The 22,061-nt window shown below is 41.1% G+C and overlaps 2 protein-coding genes across 2 annotated transcripts in view; one reads left to right on the top strand and one right to left on the bottom strand.

Annotated features, from left to right (window-relative positions):
* si:ch211-207d6.2 (sickle tail protein homolog) overlaps positions 1 to 22,061 on the top strand; it is a 286,466-nt gene that overhangs the window by 90,070 nt on the left and 174,335 nt on the right. The window lies entirely within an intron of this gene.
* paxip1 (PAX interacting (with transcription-activation domain) protein 1) lies at positions 3,693 to 21,241 on the bottom strand. The gene is made up of 23 exons (XM_051411213.1): positions 21,031 to 21,241; positions 18,542 to 18,676; positions 17,706 to 17,749; positions 17,397 to 17,460; positions 17,018 to 17,128; positions 15,895 to 15,970; positions 14,787 to 15,317; positions 14,274 to 14,386; positions 13,298 to 14,108; positions 12,750 to 12,844; positions 11,866 to 11,961; positions 11,375 to 11,512; positions 10,380 to 10,501; positions 9,843 to 10,027; positions 9,473 to 9,516; positions 8,847 to 8,914; positions 8,637 to 8,739; positions 8,350 to 8,518; positions 6,611 to 6,711; positions 6,356 to 6,490; positions 5,981 to 6,056; positions 5,086 to 5,145; positions 3,693 to 4,006 (listed from the first exon to the last, which is right to left on the bottom strand). The coding sequence occupies exons 1-23, from the start codon at positions 21,109 to 21,111 to the stop codon at positions 3,990 to 3,992; spliced, it is 3,375 nt and encodes a 1,124-aa protein (XP_051267173.1). The 5' UTR covers positions 21,112 to 21,241; the 3' UTR covers positions 3,693 to 3,989.

The following is a 22,061-nucleotide window of genomic DNA, read 5'->3' as shown; positions in this document are numbered from 1 at the left end:
CACACCATATTATAATTCTTCCTTTTTTATTATTTATGCACCTGTCCCTCACTTCTGAGTCCTTACTGTGATTCTGAACAATATGCCATAGAAAAAGTATTTTTACAAACCCAACTAATCATTACTAAATCATTTTTAACAATCATATAAATGCCATTAAGGCTTTTTCTTTTCATTGTTCTGTTACACATTTACTTTTTATTTTATATTTCCACACAGACGTGAACCAAATACTGAGATATGGGTCTGCTTTGTATATTTTTAGTTTTCTTACCTGTTTTAAAATCAAGAAGGCCTCTCGACCCCATGAACTCTGGCAACCCTTAGTGGGGATCCCAAACCCCAGGTTGGGAACCCCTTGCACTCAGCTCTTCACCATGCCCTTATCCTGTTTATATCTTAATATGATAATATGTGTAACATTTAAGAGGATTTATTGTCAGAAACGGAATATAATATCCATAGGAATGTTTTCATTAGTGTATTATCTTCTATATATAGGAATCGTTATGTTATGCTGTTCATTTCATTTTCGCAGCTTTATGGGGTGTGAAAAAAAGTTAAAGGTCCACTGTGAAGGATTTAGTGGCATGCAGCATTGTCATTGCACATCACAACATCCTTTTTTCACCCTCCCTTTCCGTGTGTAGGAGAAACTACGGTGGCTGTGGAACATGCCCTATCTAGATTCAGTGTTTGGGTTGTCTGTTCTGGGCAACTATAGAAACATGCCGGAAATGGCTCATTCTTAGATAACAAAAACACAACTAATTCTTATATAAAAGTAATTATATTCCATTTCTGACAATACATCCTCATAAATGTTACACACTGGACCTTTACAATCAAGAACCCCCAGATTGGGAATCACTATATTAGGGAATCAATGGAAAATGAGGAAGTGAGTTTGATATTTTCAAAAATGTGAAAAAAAACTTTGGCGTTGGAAATGTCACTGAACATGATCGACGTTTTGCAGAAGTGTCCAATGTCCACATTCTTACAGGACCAGGCTCTTTTTCATCTCTCTCTCTCTCTCTCTCTCTCTCTCTCTCTCTCTCTCTCTCTCTCTCTCTCTCTCTCTCTCTCTTTCTCTCTCTTTCTTTCACCCCAACTGGTTGAGGCAGACGACCACCCACCTAGAGCCGAAGGGTCTGTCCTAGGTTTCTACTTCTTTTTCTTTTTCTGCAGTTTTTCCTTGCCACCGTCGCCAAGTGCTTGCTCATGGTGGTACTGTTGGGTCTCTGTAAATAATGTTTTAAGGAGTTCGGTCTAGACCTGCTCTATTTGAAAAGTGTCCTGAGATAACTTCTGTTATGAATTGGTGCTATACAAATAAAACTGAATTGAATTGAATTGAAATGGACACTTGGGGTAGCCCAAAAGACACTGTGGTGGACAAAAGAAGGATCCATTTAGGAAACCACCTAAGATCAGAACCACTGACAGCCTGTCAGTATGTTGTGACATGAGTGTCAGTGCTGTGACGATATTGTGATGTCTCTGATCTTTCAGTGGATGAATAATATTCACCTCCACATCTGCTGAGGAGCCCCTGAGCAGGGCACTGAACCACCAACAATTGAACCTGGATAATTAAAGGTAAAAACTGTCCTCTCCCACTTTCCTCTTTGTCTGTGACTAAAACAATACTTTTTCCTCCAAGCCTCCTTTTTCCTTAAGCGTAATGAGATAACCCAGCCCTGTAATTGGCTAAATTAGTAGTCATTAGTTCCATCATATGCTAATTAGCTCATATGTAAATTGCAGGGCCCAGATGAATCCCAGTGCCCGTCTCTGTTTAATTAGTCTGTAATTCCTCTGCATCCTGTGGAACACGGGGAAGTTGGCAGGCCAAAAGTGTGTCTGTTGCAACAGAGGGAGGGACAGGGGACTAATTAGAAATATCTCACATGAAGCATTTCTACATTAATTACAACACTTCCTGTGTCCCAATACTTTTTTCCTTCCTTCTCCCCACAACTGGGCTGCGTCAGAGGAGGACATCACAAACCAACAAGGAGCCTGACTGCTGCTTAATCAAAGATCTCACTTCTTATTTGCATTTCTAATTGGAATTAATTAGGATTGCCCAAATAGTGTGTGTGTGTGTGTGTGTGTGTGTGTGTGTGTGTGTGTGTGTGTGTGTGAGCTGTGATCAGAGATGTTCTTGCTTTGGTGGATTTCTTCATTTGTCTGATGTCATTATCAACAGCACATGGGCAGCAGGAACAAGGAACAAGACATCTGTGATGAGTCAGCTGTCTTTCACTGATGGGCAGTTGTGACCTAAAGGTGGAAAGCCATCAGTTCAATCCCCCAGTCCGGGGTGGGTGAGCTAGGTCTCCTCAGCTCATCTAGGCTGATCATAAGCAAGGCCCTTAACTCCAATTGTTCGGATGGACCTGCTCAGTGGCAGCAGATCAGACTGTGGTTGCACTGGGCAGCTTCCAGGTGTGAATACATGAATGTGATCAGAGCACGACTCTCATAGGCCTTTTTCCACCAGCAAGGAACTGGCTCCATTTTGGTTCGCACAGCTAGTTTTGACTGTTCGGAGGATTTCAACCAAATATCAATTGGTTCAGAACCCGAAAAGTAGGCAGGTTTTCCTTGTGAACCAAAGTGGGTGGGTCATATTCTATAGGTCACTGTGCATTATGCAGGCTGTTCGATAGAGAGCACCAGTTCCAAGAATCTTGAACAGGACCAGTTCAAGAACCAGAGCTACTTTTGTTGAAAAAACACTATCAGTGAATCTAGTGAAATATTCATGTGGTGGCAGAAATATATGCAGATTGAATCACAATCACATGTATCAATATTTAGGTCTGTACCTCCACTGTTCAAAACCCAATTAATAATATTAATTCAATTATAATAATTTCTCATTCATTCAAACTCTATATTTGAACAGGATGAAGGATTTTAGTCATCAACTAATTTCCGATGAGAAAAACTATATGAGAAATACAGCAGCCTCTATCTGAAGCCTGCTTGACTTCTTGAAGAATGTTTACTGCAGTATGAAAGGATTCCTGGAAGAGTATTAATTACACTGTAGCAGCTATCAGAAAGGTTTGAAGCCAGTACTTGTTTTGTCTGAAATGTTCCAAGACTAACAGTGAATGTTCGTGTAAATGCACGCTGAGCACTGGCAGCAGACACACATGGAATATGTAGCACATGACCTTGGTTCAGGCTGTGTCTAATTCAGTCTGCTGTAGTTTTGAGGGCAGCACCACAGGCGACGCTGCACAGCCCACTCCCACCCAGCACCCCCACCCACACATGACCCCAGGCTATGAGTCTGACAGCCAGCAATTAGAACTTCACCAGTAACTACCCCAGACCCTCATTACCAGTTAATTAAATCAAATCTATCAGGAATTATCTGCTTAAACCTGGAAGGAATACCTTCAAGAAAAGCTTTCAAAAATGTGAGGGTGAGTAGAGACGGAGCTTTTGTTTTGAAACGAGTCCTTTTCTTCAGTACAAATTTGGGAGTTGATTGTTTGACCTGTGAACGAAGCTCATGTATTGATTCCCAACACTTCTGTTCCTGGTCAGTGATTGAGTGTTTTTTGAAGTTTCTTTATATAATCACACACTGAAAACACTCACTATGTGTAAAAATAAAATATTCTGGAGACACTGATTTCCACTCAGAAGCAAACAAAGCCAAAAGCATCTTTCACAAACAAATGTAGTTTTTATTCCAAAAAGCAGCATGTATGAGCTAAAGCCTTTACACATTCTATTTAAACAACAGGAAAAAGGTTAAAATCCTCCATAATTTAAACATTCATTTCACAAAAATAACATCCATTTATTTATTTATTTAGTTATTCTCAAACAGGTAACAAAAAGCTACAAAATGACTGGAGATCTATGCACAGAAATAAAAACATAGAAAAGTCAATGTGGCTGGACTGTACACAGGAGTTCCTCCTCCTCTTCTTCTTCTTCTTGTCATTGTTGCTTCACCATCAAGTGAACTTATATGTGTGACTGTTAAGGAAACTGACTTTTGCCCACAGCAAAATACCACTCACAGTAACAACACAACTAATGCAGTATGAAGGGTACTTCTGGTCGAATAATGAAACCTGTAAAAGAGAAGGTACCTAATGCTTTGGTTAAAAACTGCTGCCCAAATAACACAGAAGAAGATGAACTAAGAGAAATCATCTGAACTGCATTGGAAGAGCACTCTTATAATCTAGCGTGGAGACGAACCATTGTGAAGAAGAGGAAAAGTGCCTTTAAATTATGTTTATTTTAACAGATACAAACAGGATAATTCAGACAAATGTATTATTTACATTCTTTTGGCCCAAAAAAATAATAGTTAAATGATTAAAACATCTATTCAGTCGATGTCCCCACAGTGCAGGGAAGAATACTGTTCTACTCTTCCAATTTTGAATTTGTTTTCCAGTCCAGAAAAGTGTCAGTGACCTGACTGAACCACAACAGTACAACTGGGCTCTAAATATTCTGGGAACCTGTTTTTCTTTGGGCACTCTGCAGTCTGCTCAGTTGAGCAGGTTTAAACTGTGATCTGTCAGTCCATAGTGAGTTGAGCAGCTGATATTCAACAGTGCGAACTCTACACCAAGTTTCTATTTTGAAATTTTAAAGCAACATGTCTGTTAATTCCAGCTTGTTATAGACATTATTGTGCCCACTGAGACAGGAACCTACATCTGCAGGGATTTTGATGAGTATGCAATTTATTTTAAAAACGACTGGTGATTTCTTATATTCTTATTGAACTGTTGCTCAGAGGGATCTTCGTCTCTTTCTGTCCTTTCAGTTTCAGTTTGGTTGAACCATTGTACAGTGTTTTGTTCTTGTACAAAATAATATCTATTTATAAAGAGGACTTTCTACAACCTCAAAGTAGTCCTCTGAACTATCTGACTGTACTGAATCAAGCTTTTGTGGCAGGCAGTGTACATACATACATACATACATACATACATACATACATACATGTTAGAGTTAAGAGTCAGAGATGATGCAGGGAGCAGCAGTTGGTGCCCTATAAGAAACATTCTATCACTGGCTGTGAAGGATATGAGTCGTAGTTGAGCTTCTGGGTTAAAACCCCGGTCAGGATGAACTCAGCGTTGTGAACATCTGGACAACAGACAAACAAAAACACATCAGCACAAGTTCTGATGGAACGTTGTGGTTGTTCTGGTGTAGCTGATCACTTTGTATTGTCTATTTAAAGGTAGCCTGTGCAGTTTTTGATCAGTGGTAGTGCTGTGGAGCTGAGTCTTTACAAGTGGCTCCCTGTTTTGTTTGTATTGTGCATGCGCACAATGACACACATGCAGGTGTGTGACTCACATCCTGCCACTGGCTTCACAGTATCCCACTGATATCAGTTGGTGGCACCAAGTAGTATTGCTACATTTCAGAGAGGAGGAAGACCGCCAGCTGATAAACATGGTAGGGAACAATGAAGAATTTAAAGGGTTCTTTAAAAATGTCTTTGCAAACAGAGAGACAATGGTTGAGAGATATAGACAATAAAGGTGAGAGAGAGAGAGCTGGTAGGGAGAGAAAGCCGGTGAATCAGAGAAATAAAACGCTATTACACGATTGTTTGACTGTGTACAGTGAGAGCTGCGCAGTGACAGAGTGTCACAGTACCCACACTGAGCCGCTGAATGAGTGAGAGGGAAAACAGCTGTAGAGACAGAGTATTTTTACATCTAACTGCGGTGAATAAAGGGTTTATTTCCACTAGTGTGATGACAAGGAATACAGTTACAAGGTGATTCACAGAGACTCTGAACAAGACTCTGGGGAAGACGAGGACACAGCCGATACAGCCCGGGAGAAGAGAGACAGACCAGGAGAGAGGAGAGGCATGATGTGGTAAGAGGAGTGAAAAAAAACAAAGGAAAATACACATATCAAACATATTGTCCAACTCTAGCGCGTGTGTGTGCGTGTATCTTACCAATGTTCTTCAAGAAGTATTCTCTACAGAGGTGGAGGTCATTGTCACAGGAAATTAAGATGATCTCTGGAAGGTTCTGCAACAAAAGACCAAGATGTAATTAGAATTTATAAATACAAATAAAGCCAAAGCTGCTGGATTTTTTTAATCTTGTTGTTAATTGTTAATTCTTACTGAATTTGTTTTATTTTTCAGCACTTACAACCAGCTGTGAGGACTGGATAAAAATGTATTTGGGGACATAACCATTTAACAGTTATTATACCAATCTAATTGTGCTACATATCTAGAACATAGAAACTTTTTTATGGACATAATCTCAACAGCGGATTTATTTTATTTATTTATTTATTTATTGTGATTATTTTCACAGACCTTGTTCTGTTTATGCTCCATGATCTTTCTGTAGGAGGGCTGTTTGGCCAGCAGCTTTCCCCCAGCGCTCTCCAGAATGGACTTCATGGTGCTGAGGCTGGGGCAGATCCCTGGGGTGAGATAGAAGTACTTCCCCTACATTGCAGAGGCAGAGAGACAGACAGTGAGGGACAGGTAACCAGAAGCATGGGGACAAAATGTTCACTACTGTGTGAGGTCTTTCCAGTATGTAAACCAGTGGTCTGTGAAAATGACCTTGAAGAGTGGTGCACTGTGGGCTCTCTTTAATGACTCCTCAAGACTGAAGCCAAACAACACCTCGGCCTCTGCATCCCTCAGAGTGTAACTCTGCTCATCTGCAACACACACAAACACATACACACATTAGACAAAGGCTATGTTCACACTGCAAGTACAAGTGGTCCAAATCAGATTTTTTTGTGACTTGGGCCACTTTCATAAGTGGCACTCCAACTGCTTTACAAAAAACAACTGGAACTGAAATAAGCGTGTCCACTTAATGTTCTTTCAGGCAGAAAAATTCTGGCAGGGCGTTGGGGAGAGCTGGGATGACGTGCTTTTGTGGTAGAAGTAATAAGAAAATGTGAGTTTTGTGCTTCTCTATGCAATAAAACCTCTATAATCCTTCTGCCTTGTCGCTGTCTGGAGGGAGTCCTTCTCTCCAGTGACTGCTGCACTGAAGCACCCGAATTACCTGAATGAACCGTCTGTATTCTGCTGAGTGTTTATTTCTGTCATCTACATCTTTTGTGCGGATTACATTAATTAATTACTCTTACTGGCTTTTTGTTGGGGGGGGTTGTACACTTGCAATGGGGTGTTGAGTCTGGCTGTATCAGATCTGTACTACTCTCTCCCTCGTTGTGGTCCGCCTCTCCACTGTGCAGTGAGAGGGAGTTGATGATGGCTGCACCGCCTCGGAAAGCTTCATGAGTAAGTCTGAATAAAAGATCTGATTGGATCAATAAAGCTCAATAAAGGCAATACTGATAAGTTAAAAAAAAATGCCTTAATTGGCACCAATACCGATCTCTGACACTGAATGGAGACAACCCTAGTCTGTACTTTTGTCTGCTTTCACTCTGGTGGCAGTGCAAGCAGAGGGATTCTCCACAGAATGTAAAGATCTCCAAAGGAGCTCTGGCAAGGATTTTGCTGTTTAGTGAAATACTGTGCCCACAATTTGCAGTTTGTTAACATATCTTTTTCTTCTTTTGAGAGGTCATATAAATATGCATGGCTTGAAATGAATGGATTATTCACATGCCTCTTCTGCAGTTCTATGGAGTTTTAAGTGTAAGTCGCTATACTGGAATGCTATTTTGCCCTCCAGGGCTCCGTCACGTGACTGAAAATTATGAACACATTTTTTGTCATCAGCTCCCTTTACTTCACCCAGTTCAGTCTCCACTGTGGACAGCTGACCTCAACATGTGTGTGTGAGAGCCCTCAGCCAAACAAGCAAAGGAGAGGGACAGAGAAGCTAGTGCAACCATAAATGACAGCAAAATGTGGTCAAGAGCTCACAGTTTAATTTTTTTCCCTTTTCATTTGTTTATTTTCTGCTTCTTTTATGACAGTTTATGTCTGACATATCATAAAGCTGAGGAGGAGCGATAGTGACGACATCAGCGTTTAGAAGCGCTTGGAGTGTCTGCACAAAAAGGCAAAGAGCTCGGGGTGCAGCACTTTTTCTCTTTCTAACCGCATATGGTCTCTCCTCGTTGGAAGTAACTCAACAAAAAAAAGACAATAGTGTTTAAACAAAAAGGCTATGTGGACACAGGCCCTAAATGGAACAACAAGATGCAGGAGGAAGACTTAGAAGGAAAAAAGGAAAACTTAAAGCAAAGATTACCTATTATTATTTGTTGTAAATAGAGGTTTTATGCAGTTTTAGCCCAGATATAAACACACACACACACACACACACACACACACACACACACACACACACACACACACACACGTACCCACAAACTTCTGGCTCCTCCAGCTCTCCTCCAGCCACTCTGGGCTGATAATGTGTTTGACCACAGACATGGCAGTGAGGAATTTGACGGTGCGAGTCACCTTGCTGGCAACCAGGTGAGTGACTTTCTGACTGCTGTCTGCTACTTCACCACCTAAAGCATGTAGCCTCTGCGGGGGTGAGACGGAGACAGACACCATCAAACACTGACAACAGTTAGCAGCAGGAGACAGTGGAGTGGCTCATGTTGAGATCTAATGACCTTATTGAAGTATTGAGATACTTTACCTTTGTGTACTGTTGCACTTGTGTGGGCTCAAAGCCTGTGAACAAGACTCGAGGAGTGGACTCTGGAGGAAGCTTCTTACTGGGGGACTGGATCTCCTCCAGTCTTCACACACAGAATTTATACATTATGACATGGTAATCTGGACAGTCAATGTCTGGTCCAACTCTGCTGTTTCAAGTACCCAGTACCCTGGACCCGGTGCTACTCACCTGGCCTTCTTGTTTGCAGGCTGGTTGGTGGAATCAGTCATTTTCTGCTTCTGGAGCAGCTGGAGACTCTTAACAGCACACAACATTACGGAGACACGGTCAAATGAGCCAGCACAGTACAAACAGAAAAGTCAAGCAGCCTATTCAGACACTGTAAATGTGGGGACAATCATGGAGCCCACCCAAGCTTTAAAAGAAAGCAATGCTAATTTTTCACACGATGAGATTACATACAGTCAATGCAAAGATGCAGTTAGACACAAATCTATCTATAAAAATAGAATAGAAAAATAAAGAGATATGGCGGGGCTTTTGTAGTGTTGTTTGGAGAGGACCGGAGAAACAGAGATTGTGAATCAGGATAATCAAAATCTGTCTGGCCCTCCAGCATACAGAAATATTAATTTCCTGGTTAATTTGGAAGAAGATGACAAGGGGGAGCCACATCTTTCTAGTCATTCCAAAATTCTAATCCTCACTTGGTTGCCCACAAAAACAAAACAAAACTTAAACTGGATGTGTGGAAATATGCCTTGGGGCCCGTTTTTGACACTCCAAATAGAGGACGTGTATGTTAAGCACACTGTGGCATTCATCTCATGAAAGGAACGCATCAACAGACTCACCGCCAACCCTTCAGGAGATACCTTGATCGGCGTTCTCCATGCAGCTACGGAAAAAAACAGAAGCCAATGCAGGACAGTTTCATATACATATACATATATACACACACTCTGCAAAAAGCAGTGATGTGATGTTCAAATATTCTCTAGATATAATATTAAGCTTAGGGCTGTTTTCTATACACTAATACTCATACTCCTGTCATTTAGAAATACATAGACATGTATGTTCATAGCATATAATAGTTATGAGGAGGCACTAATCCACAAAACGCTGTACACTCTTTAGCTGTCTTTATTCTTTATACTAAAACTCAATGTCCAATATAAACTGTCTGTCTGTTAGAATCATGGTGTATTCAGCTGTACATACCCAGCAGGTTCTGGACCAGCTGTGGGTTAGGCACAAGTGGTTCAGGCTGTGTGTAGATGGAGTATCTGCTGTGCTGGATCTGTCTCAGTGCTTCAAAGTTGCCCAGCAGTATGTCACACAGCCACTGGGCATTCACACATGGGATCTTCCACTCCTTGGCTTTCTCATATTTAAGCCCACTTGGTCTAAAGAGAGATCAGCAAGACAACCGTATCACCAACACTGTACCTTGTCCTACACAGACCAATATGGCTGGATGGCAGAAAACATTCAGAACTGACAGTGCAAATCCTAATATGTGATACACAAACTATTTAATTTAATTAATTTAGTTCTTGAGGTGAGGTTCTACACTTAATAAACAGCACTACAGCACTAACTATTCTCGGTGCTCTATGTAATGAGAGCAAACATGTCCTTGTGGTGTTAGAAATGTCTTTCTACTTCTGCTATTGTTGTGTGGATGCAGTCTGACTGTAATCCTGACAGCAGGTAGGTCTTCCAGCAATGCTGTGTTTTTGGGGATGACAATCTTACTCTTTACAGATGAGGACAGTGTTACTGCGACACAGGTATCCGGTGTATCTGGCACCAGCCAGGTAGGCCATCAACTTCAGGTCATCCCTGTCAGCATCCACAAAACCCGTCACTGATATAATCTGAGACGAAAGATGGTGACAGAGAAAGGGTTAGAAAATAATAAAAACTACTGGTGCAGTCTGCATTCCTGTACTTTGATATACGATAAGGTAAGATGTTCCTTTCCTGATCACCAGTAGGAGAAATTCAAGTCAGACACAGCTGCATAGGAGAATGTAGTGAAACTGCATGTGCCTATGCCTATGCAAATGCCTATGCTATGTGCTAGGCTACAATATGTTGAAAAGGCAACCACCCTTTGAAGATGGATAAATGATAAACACACACACACACACACACACATATATATATATATATATATATATATGAGCGCAGTCCTAGGAACAGCTAAGATACTGCGCAGAACCCTCAAACTCCCAGGCCTCTGGGCAGCTGTGGCTCAGAGGCAGAGCGGGCCGTTCCTTAATCGGAAGGTTGTGGGTTCGATCCCTGGCTCCTGGTGCCACATGTCGAAGTAGCAAGATACTGAACCCCAAATTGCTCCCGATGCCGTGCATCGGTGTGTGAATGTGTATGAATATTAGTTTCTGTTCAATGAACTTTGCCATCACTGAGTGAATGTGTGTGAAAGGGTGAATGTGGCACGTAGTGTAAAAGTGCTTTGAGTGGTCGGAAGACTAGAAAGGCACTATACAAGTACAGAGCCATTTACCATTTAGAGGACCCGAGCTTGAGGATGACACAGATACAACCCCAAGAGAGTGAGAGGGACGTTTTTTTAAATTTTTTTTATACACACACACACACACACACACACACACACACTCGCTAGTTAGCTTACTAGTTAGCAACCGTTTTGTTACAGAGTAAAACACTACCTAACTAGCTAGCTAGCTAATCTACATGTGACTGCTTGTGGGAGTTGGACCTACATGCTGAGAGCAGGGTTTGGCTCCAGGAGGGAAGGCAAAGGGCAGATGTAACGTCCGATGTGGAGGAACCATCCTCTTCCTCTTCAGTACAGTGTTAAGCCAGTGGGCCGTTACACAGCGCTTCCCCTCTCTGAGTGCCTGGCAGAGAAAACACCACAAACATTAACAGTGACAAAGGTGACACGTTTTTGACAAATTGCATCAAACTTGGTTAAACTAAACTAAATCCAGGAGCAGAGTAACTTGACATTTATTGTGGTTTTCAGTGGGCTCCCCTTTCTCCTAAAGCTAGAAATTCAACTTTTAGATACTCAGCCAATCCCTTCCCCTGTGTTTCATCTGTGAACTCATTAACTTCTATACTGTCTCCCTCTGTTATATGATACCTGATTTCTGTGGGTTGGAGTTTATACCTAGATGTGAAAAAGATACAGAGTCAGACTGCATGTTTAATAGTGTTAGAGTAGAGTTCAGATAGCACACATCCTTACCTGTACATACATGTTGCTGACTTGACTCTCACACAGCAGGTGCGTGCAGCGATTGGTCAAGGCGGGGTCAACAGCACCTCCACACGCCTGGATGACCTAAGGGAGGGGTTCAGTATAAATAAACAAATTCAAATGTTATATACGTACCATACGACATGGTGTTATGTATGTATTGTATAATTATTTACATGGATACACTGCATAGTACTCTACCCCCCCGGTTACTTTGTTTGATGCCGCCTAGGTTTCCTATTGGCTACTTATTAGAGTTGCAACAATTAGTTTATTATCCGTCAACTATGAATTTAATTGCAAACTATTCTGATCATTAATTAATCATTTTTAGTACTACACATTTTCTGATTTCAGCTTCTCAACTGTGAATATTATATGGTTTCTTTAGTCCTCCATGGCAGTAAACTGAATATCTCCAATAGGGGATTAAGAAAGTAAAAAATCTAAACAAATCTAAATCGATCTTTGGGTTATGGACAAAACAAAACATTTGAGGACGTCACCTTGGGCTTTGCAAAAAGAATTCACCATTTTCTGGACCAAACAACTATGACGGGAGTAGCAAAAAACAACCACACACCTGCAACAAAATACCACAATGGAAATACTCTGACTATCTTTTTCAATGGATTTTTGTTGTGAACTTATTGTTCGTGCATTGTAATGATAATCCCTGCATGTTGCTACGTGGCGCTGGACGGTTTTTAAGCCACTACAGACTATTTCTTTTTTTATTTCATATCTAATAGGTCCCAGTGTCTCATGTTATGTTTCATCATGAATATCACCACTCACAACATAAGCTGGCTCATTCATCCCAGGCATTTCTAAATTAACACTATCATCTTCTTGCTCTTTGTGTGACTGACCCTCTTCCATGTGGCCAGCAGTTGTTTGTCAGCCATCTGTTCTGGGTAGTCAGCAATAGCAAACACACAGCCCAGCAAGAAGCCATCCTGTGGAACTGAAAATTAAAACAGAAAGAACACAAGTGAATCTTTAGGTACAAGAAAGTCATGCCAAGATCTTTTTAGACCAAATTATCAAATGGGTCTCCACATTATGCTGATTACATTTTTTAAAATTAAAATGCATCTTTCTTTCCCTCCATTTTGTATGGTGGCAGAGAGAGCTCAATTTACTGCAACGTAAGAACAGTGCATTGACATGCAAATAGACAAAACCCAAGCAGCCTTAACACTGTGATACTTTTTAAACATGGAAGCTATCTCTTTATCATTACAATGCTTATAAATTGTAATGCCAATTCAAAATGTAAATAGTGGTCAGTCCAACACTCCTGACCAGCCCAGTCCAGATTTATAGTAATAATTCACTTGGACCAATGTGTTAGACCAACATAATACAGCCTGGAATGACCATAATCACCCTCACCGCCAACTCAAACTGTACTCACTGTCTTGTCCTGGCTCGTGTCCAAACAGCTGGGAGATGTTAGGAGTTTGCTGGAGGTGAGGCTGCAGCGATGTCTGCTGCTGCAGGGCCTGCTGGTTCTGATGCTGCAGAGCCTGCTGCTGCTGATTTTGCAGTTGCTGCTGCTGCTGTTGCATCTGCTGCAGGTGTTGCTGTTGTAGGAAATGCTGCTGCTGCTGCTGCTGCTGCTGCTGCTGTAGATGCTGTTGGTGTAACTGCTGTTGATTTTGCTGTTGTTGCTGCTGCTGCTGCTGCTGCTGCTGTAACATCTGCATGCGCTGCTGCTGTTGGAACTGCTGGAGCTGTTGCTGCAGCACCTGTTGCTGCTGCAGCTGCTGTAAACCAGGCCGTGGGAGCTGTTGGGGCCGCAGCTGCTGCTGGGAGAATGCATGCTGCTGCTGCTGCTGCTGCGGCTGCTGTGAGAACATTTGCTGTTGGTGCATTTGCTGCTGCTGCAGAAACTGTTGCTGCTGTTGGGGCAACTGTGGGAACCCTTGTTGTGCAACCTGTTGCTGTTGATGTTGCTGCTGTTGGTGATGTAGCTGCATCATCTGATGCTGCTGCTGGAGGTGCATCATGGGATGCTGTGGTAACTGTTGGTGTTGTTGCTGGGCAGCCTGATGTGACTGTTGCTGTTGCAGTAACTGTTGTTGCTGCTCTGCTGTGAGGGGCGGGCCAACCAGTTTGGGCTGATTGAACAGAAGAGGGTTGGTATTGTTAGGGGTCTGAGCATGGCCCTGATTGGTCTGCTGCTCCAATGGCTTTGTCTGATTGGCTGTGAGATTCTGGATGATCTGTAACAGAGGAAGAAGAAAGAGAAGTTAAACAGAGAGAAAGCACTAATATCACTGTTGCATATTTAGCAATATTAAAAGTTGCCTCAGTGACAGAAAATAGAGAAAACTGTTCCGGAACACCACCGCTATAAATGTATGGGGAGAACTATTGTAACTTCTTACATGTGCTACGTTGGCAGGTCGATTGGCTGGCTGCATGTCAGAGTTGTTGGTGATGTTGCGGAGGGTTCGAACAGCCGGACTCCACTCAGGGATGCCCTCTGGAACTGATACACCTAAAAAGCAGAAAGAAGTTAAACCTTAATAATCGGATACTGGGTTAGAAGCAAATAAAATCTGTCAGCTTGATATGATGACATTTCTATTACAGTGCTATGACACAGCAGAAACTCATCATACACATTGACATTCTTTAAAACTGAGACTATAGTCTGACACAGACTAGAGAAGTGGACATGAGTCACTGTGACCTGGACTTGTCAACTGGAGTCACTGTTTTCAAGACTTGCAACTTGTCAGAAAATACCTGATACTCAACTTGTCTGTGTGTAATTTCTTTTCAGTTTAAATATAACATTGTTTGTCATTTTTAAGACTAAGTGGCTGTGAGGGCTGATGTTAGCTAACGTTAGCCAGATACATTCTGTTCTCTCAAAACTCCAATGACATACTGACCTTGCTGTGTGTTGTGACTGATGGCAGTAGCAGCAGCAGAGCGAGCCTCTGCAGGCATGGCTCCTCCACCACCGGGTACAGGAGGCACAGTGGCACACAGGTTGATCAGCCCACTGCCTGTAGATGACACTGGGTCTTTGCTGCTAGGCGGGACGCCACGCCTCCTAGCTGTGCCCGTTGGAATGGGGGGCATTGGTGTGGCGACTTCAGCCGGCGTCCAGTTGAGGTTAGTGCCCTCCTTCTCTGTGGAGGAATCATCGTCGGAGTCATCGAACATGCGCTCGCTACGGCGTTCAGGTTTGCGGGGGGAGGTCGGGGAGACGGAGTTCAGTTTTTTGGGTCCTGGTCGTCTGCGGGGACTGGACTCATCACCAGACGAACCGCCACTGGACATCCGGTATCGCCGGGAGCTGTAGCTTCCATCTGAATGGGAGTGTTGATCATATGACTCTGCTTCGCTTTCCTCTTCTTCCTCAGGTTCCACGTACGTGAGTCTGGGGTGATAGAGGGCCTCATCCTTCCTGCACTTGTCTGTAAAAGGTGGAAAGACGGAACAAGTCACAATTATTGTTATCAGTTGACTGGATTGTATCTGATCACAGTAAACAGTTGAATTAAATTCAATTCAATTTTATTTGTATAGCGCCAATTCTTATCAAAAGTTATCTCAGGACACTTTTCAAATAGAGCAGGTCTAGACCGAACTCCTTATAACATTATTTACAGAGACCCAACAGTACCACCATGAGCAAGACCTTGGAGACAAGGGCAACATTAGGTTATCAATTTTTTGTCGGAATTATACAATATATATACACATTTATTATATATTTCTTTCTCTTGTTAGTGTAAAATAAAGGACTGGAGTATACCTTTACATCAGTATCATCTGGCTGAATTTTTCAATCCATATGCCAACTGCAGCCTGATTTTTTTATTCCTTGTCAGACATTGTTTTATTTTCTCATATACATAGGTCTAATAGAGAAATGATGACAGAACATTACAGCTGAAGTAGGGAGTTTTTTTTTTTTTTTATATATATCATTGGGCAAAAAATCTATAATAATAAGACCAGCCAAACTATGCAAACTAGCACTGACATTACCTTTAACAGAATCTGTTATCCAGTCCACAGTGACAATCTTGATTCCAGGATGTTTCAGGGCACACTCAAACTTGGCCTGGGGGAGGAGGGATCGGGGGGTTAATTTCCACTTGTTGCATAAGTTCCTCTATGAAATACTTTTTTACATCACATTTGACAGTATATAAAGATGGAGCTGCTCATTGTGGCAAAAATCATAATCAAGATTCAATCATTTAACGTGGTTACTTTGGGGAACGAGAATTGGTGTGTTTGTTAGTGGTGTAAAGGAAAGTTGCTGTGAGCACCCATGTGCCATGTAATATCTTCAGTGTTAGTCAAGTGACCTGTAGAGTGAAGGGGGAGAGGGAGCAGGGAGCAGGGAGCAAGAACGTTAGTGAATCAGAGAAATAAAAATGATTTCCTGATTGTTTAACAGTGGTTACATACACACACATGCCACCACACAACCCTGCACTCATCTTCTCCACAACAATTTCGTGTGAATACGTCCAAAGGCTCTCTTTCTGTTATCTTGGCTCAAGCTGAACTACAACTACATACCACAGCATGTCTGGGAGTACGTTTGGGCTTCCTCCCTTAGGGAGGGGCAAGAGGGCACAGCTGAAAAGGAGCGCTCTTAAAAGACAAAATTGTAATTGAGAATAAAAGCTGATTGACTACACAACTCCCCAAAAGTGCAAGGTGGTTGCAGTATAGGTCATTAACCCCACCACCTCCATGTTAGCAGAGGGGACATGGTACACATCAAAAACATTTTATATATATATATATATATATATATATATATTTTTTTTTTTTTATTAGTTTGATTTTAATTAGTTATTTAAAGAATACTAAAAATACTGCCGCTCCAGATCAAAACTGCACAGACTCCGGCTCTCAATAATGTCATCAATGCAAGATGGCAGCGTCTGTATCCAGGATATTTTAGCTTCATTTTTGTGCAGCTCAAGGAGGTGGAGATACACTGTCCATCTTTATATTCAGTATATGGTAAAGAAACCTTAGCTAACATGAAATCAACATTGAAAAAACAATAATTTCATGTCATAAATTCTTAGCAATAACATGCCCAGTGAAACCAGTAAAATGGTGAAGATTACACACAGAGCATGCTTACCCCCTTTGGCTCCTTCACCACCAAGTGAGTGACCTTCTTGTTGAGGTTGAGCTGACATTCCCCTCCATAGAATGTTATGTAAGCCCACAAACCATTGAGATCATCTGGAAGCTGCGCAAAAACACACGCATACACAGACATATGTAAACAATAATGAGCTTAAGATGATGGACTAGTGAAAGTAAAAACTGACCAAGTCAGAGTAAAGCAACATTGAAAGTACTTTGTCTGTCAATCCATGTCTTCACTGCAAAACAATGTAACTGACCTCTCCCGTCTGCTCCATGTATCTCTCAAAAATTCTATGATACGACATGTAGAAACCTTGAAAATAATAAAATGGATTTCTTAAAGACAGCTCACAGACACACACACTTACCCTGGGAAGACAAGCGGTCACACCAAAGAATATCTGTCCTGACTCTGGGGAGAATCCGGTCACTCTGTGTTATTCATCGTTATGGAAAAACACATCAAAAGCCTTATAGTGGCATTTTGAAGAACACAAAATACATTCTATAACACTTTGGACCAATGAATCCTCTAACACTTTTTTTTAATGTATGGAATTCGAAACATTAATATTCTGCTGTGATTACAAATCATTTTATTTTATTGTATAGTTTTTCCCAAAAAAGTTTAAATTACACCAATTTGAGGTATTTTGGACTTGAAGGTATAAGGATACGGTAGCAGGTCTCCACATCTGACTGAGAGGATAACCCAGGATGGCTGGAAAACATTAAGAGAACGATAAGTTAATGTTTAATATTCACGCCTTTTTCTCAGTTACATTAGGTCAAAGTGGCTTTAAATCACAGAGGTTAATATATAAAGAAAATGAACAAAATAATCGTCTCCCACATGATGTGAAGAAAAAAAAAAGTTCTGTTTTATGCATTAAAGGAACAGTTGGGCAGTTTGGAAAATATGCTTATTAGTTTGCCCCCTGTTTCCACTCTATATGTTAAGCTAAGCTAACTGGCTATTGGCTGTAGCTTCATATTCACTGTACAAACATGAGAGGGGTCCAGTGTGTAACATTTAGGAGGATCTATCGTCAGAAATGGAATATAATATTCATAGGTAGGTTTTCATTAGTGTATAATCACCTGAATATTACAACTGTTGTGTTTTTGTTACCTTAGAATGAGCCTACAGAGGGAGCGGATCCTCTCCTACGGACTCTGCCATCTTTCTACAGTAGCCCAGAATGGACAAACCAAACACTGGCTGTAGACAGGGCTTTTCACGTTTTTCAGGAGTTTTACGGCCACTGTAGTTTCTCCTACATGCTTGGAACAGGAGGGTGAGGCAAGGGGTATTCCGTTGTTTGTAATCTGCAAACTCACTGCTAGATGCCACTAAATCCTACACACTGGTCTTTTAAAAAGCCAAGATTAAGAGTCTTATGTTTGTGATGATAAAATATGTCCTGAATTCAGGTGCAATTTTAGTTAAAAATAAAAGGGAAGAAATTGTATAAAAAACTAAGAACACACTTTCATACTCCACAACAGTTACCTTGACAACAGGCAGGTCAAAAACTTCTCTTGACTCGCCCACCTCGGGGTTGTCTCCGTCCTCTGCAATTATGTGAGTGGCCAGAGCATTGTAGGACACCTCCTTCCCTTTCCCTGCTTTCAGCAGCTGCACCACCTGGAATATCAGCAGAGGTTTCAGTCAAATTCTACTTCAGTTCAGGCTACAGTCCAGAGATTGGCTAAAACAACAATGTGTTAACACTGGAGAAAAGTAATAAAACAATGAAATTCATTTAAAATAGAGATAGTAAGCAAGCATGAACATTCACATGGGTTAGACAGGGGTTGGGAAGAGTATGACAATTATAGCAGGCTTTAAAATGAGATCACAGCAAGAGAAAGTGGGAGGACCCCAGAAACTGTGGTAGTTGCCACAGGATGTTTGGAAGTTCTGCTTACGAGAAAAAAACAGAGCTGTGTCCCTGTGTGCCTAATTTCAACCTAACCAACTGACCCAACACTGTTGCTATTTTCTCCTATGTGCTGAGTTTGGGTGTGTTCAGGCTGATATTACAAATAGAGCATCTCCCATCCTTTGAAATGAGAAGTCTGCATTGACAAAGCAGGGTCATGCAGCAAAAAAGTGGAACCTGGCTCAACCTTTCCATTATTCAGTACAACATTATCTGCCATGCACTGGTTTTTCAATCAAATACGTGCAACGGCAGAAGGTCTTCCATTTACACGCAACAATATAACGTGCTGCTGTGATTAACAGACCGATCAATCACTATCACAGAACACTGATGGCATGTGTCTTTTAGTTGGTATGGACTACATGTCTATCAAACTTTTTTAACAATTTAGAGCCTATCCATTGAATATAAGAAAACACTACTGGATTTCAACATATACATTCCATACATCACTTCTTTGTCCTGCATTTAGCACACACACTGCTCTGTCTCTTACTGGTTTAGAACACGATATGATCCTACCATGAGTGTGTGAGTTTGGTCATAGGAGAACACAGAGAGATGATGCGCTTGCGAAATAAATTTATGTTTTAACCCGGGCAGCGTCAGGTGCACCAGTGCGACCTAAAAAAATTATTAGTCGCACTCTTAAAAATTTTGGTCGCACTCTGGAGCCCTGTTGTTACCTTATTACTCGGTAATCCTGCTTAGTGCAATACACTCCCACCTGGACACTAGTTTCTGGAAGGCAGGTACATGACTGTTTTGTTATAATTTCATCAAAACAATTTTACATGTGCATTTACAAAGCAGTCTGAACTAGGCACAGGATGATACACAATATATATATATAAAGTGTATTGTTATAAGAAACACTTATTATGGTTAATTTACATTATTGGGTTAACTATGAAACTGAATAATTGTGACTATGCCCATATGAGTGACTTGAAAAGCTAGTTTGCTAAAGCACAGTCTTATATTGATTTCCTGAGAGGGAAGTCATTCCAAAATCCTAAGCCTATCACCATGGTTAAGGCTTGGTTGTATCCCCCACAAAATCATATATCATAATGATATTGTGAATTGCAATTATTTTGGCCAGGATAATCATGACATGGAATTCTAACATGGTCCCATGCCTAGTCTTAACTACCTTTTCTAAGTTGCTTTAGTTAACCAAACTAGATTTCTCCCTAAGGTTGCTTTGCTGTAGTTCTTCCATTGTGATGCCATTGGTTGCTTGCAAAGTTATGCTTTCCAAACACTGTCCAACGCACAGGAATAAAGTAGAGTTGTGAACTGTATGTCCTTATTTCACTTAAGCAATAAGCTCACAGTTGACAACGTGCAGTCAACGATGCTGCGTTTCATTTATTGTTAGAATCACAGTTCACACATCGTGTCTGCTGTACATAAACACACTCACAGAGAGGTGCGACTAGGAATCACTATTTGGCAGGAAGTACTGCACTGTGCCACAGGTCCCCGGTACCAACGACTGATATAATAGGGACACATGCGCAGTAAGGGGCGCCCAATTGAGCAAGATGTTGATGTAAAATAACTGTGCATAATCCTGTGTACCTTGGTATTTCGCTGCAGTCAGAACAGCGCAGTAACCGTAGTGCGGTTGTTGAGCGGCCGGGGTTTAGAAAAAAACAAGCTGTCAAACGCCAGTTGTATTACTAGCTTAGAAAGCCCCATGACAGATGTAACAGAGGCTATAAGCTAGCCGCTAACCTTCTGTGTAACTACGAAACTCACAGCTAGCGCCAAGTGGCTGCATGTAAAGTGCAATACTAAGTAGCTTCCGCACAAAATACTTCAGTCGAGTAACAAACACAGTCTCAAACATAACTTTACGAGGCACAATATAAGGATCGCCACAACACTAAGCAAAGAGCAAGCTCAATGTTTTTCCTGTAGCATGTCAGCCACTTAGCTAGCTAGGTGGTTAGCTTTTCGTGCAGCCCACCATTTGGATTGAATGGTGCTACCAAGTTAGCATACTACCAACTTAGCTACAAGAAGCTAACGTCCAGAGCCTCACCTTTTGGTCAATGTCCCCTACCACGTAGAATTTGACATCTTTGAAAAGTTCATCGGAAACCTTATTTTCCTCTTCAGACATGACTGTCCATTAATATCATGGGGTTACAAATCTTAAAACCAGTCAAAATCTAAATGAGTAAAGTGTCTATGTTACAGCAGCTGGGCTAGAGCGTACAGTAAACCGGGGACACTCTAGCGCCAAATCGCTGAGCGCGCCTTGGACTACTGCACTGTGAAATACTGGGGGGGGGGTCTCTAATATGTTATTTGTTGTGTATTCCTTTACATTGTCTTTTATAACTTTTAAATGCATTGTATCGCCTAATGTGTCTCTGTATAAAGAGTATTTAATCAAAATGTCTAACATGAGACATTTACAGTGGCGGGAATTTATACATATTTATTCTAATGGACATGTAATTCCCCTGTAATATGAAAGCTGATGTTTTTATCTGAACGTGTAACCTAGATTTACTCAAACCAGAAAACAAGGTTAGTTGTCAGTATTTCATGACATTAAACAAATAAACAAAAACGAAAAGTGACTTTAATAAAAAAAGATAAACTCCATTGTTTTATGACTGTTTGGGAGTGTGTGTAAATAGTAGGCTACAAAGAATGTCTGAAGTAATAAGAAAAAAAAACCTTTGAATTGCTTGAAAGATATTGCTGAAATGTTAATGGATTATTATGCAAATCGTATAGGCATAGGTCTACAGTGTTAAGAAAGCAGCAACTAATGTCAGAATAACTTAACATAAAAACATAATTTTAATTATTGTCATATTCATCTGTATTATTTAATACTGGCACTAATATTGCAGATTTCACTGTATATAAAAGAAGCAGGTTCAGGGCCTGTAGCATGAGATTATTCACATATCTTGCAGTTGACCTTAAATAAATGTGTCCTTATGGAAACTGATTAAAACATTCTCTTCAGTGCCAGTCTCTGCAGGATGTCCTTTATGGTCACTCCTTTCAGTTTGAGTGAACAAAATACTCTCTTTTAATATGTTACCAGTCTGT

The sequence above is a fragment of the Dicentrarchus labrax genome, unplaced genomic scaffold (assembly GCF_905237075.1).
Source record: "Dicentrarchus labrax unplaced genomic scaffold, dlabrax2021, whole genome shotgun sequence".
NCBI lineage: Eukaryota > Metazoa > Chordata > Actinopteri > Moronidae > Dicentrarchus > Dicentrarchus labrax.
This window is presented reverse-complemented; position numbering and strand designations above follow the sequence as displayed.

What these genes read in the sequence shown, in the direction of transcription:
- paxip1 (XM_051411213.1), bottom strand. Translation starts at nt 21,111, where the DNA reads ATGTCTGAAGAGGAAAATAAGGTTTCCGATGAACTTTTCAAAGATGTC. An exon ending in TGGTGAAGGAGCCAAAGGGG is followed by an intron (nt 15,971 to 17,017) that starts GTAAGCATGCTC and finishes CTCCTCCCCCAG; the next exon opens with GCCAAGTTTGAGTGTGCCCT. An exon ending in TGCTGGCCACATGGAAGAGG is followed by an intron (nt 11,962 to 12,749) that starts GTCAGTCACACA and finishes CCCCTCCCTTAG; the next exon opens with GTCATCCAGGCGTGTGGAGG.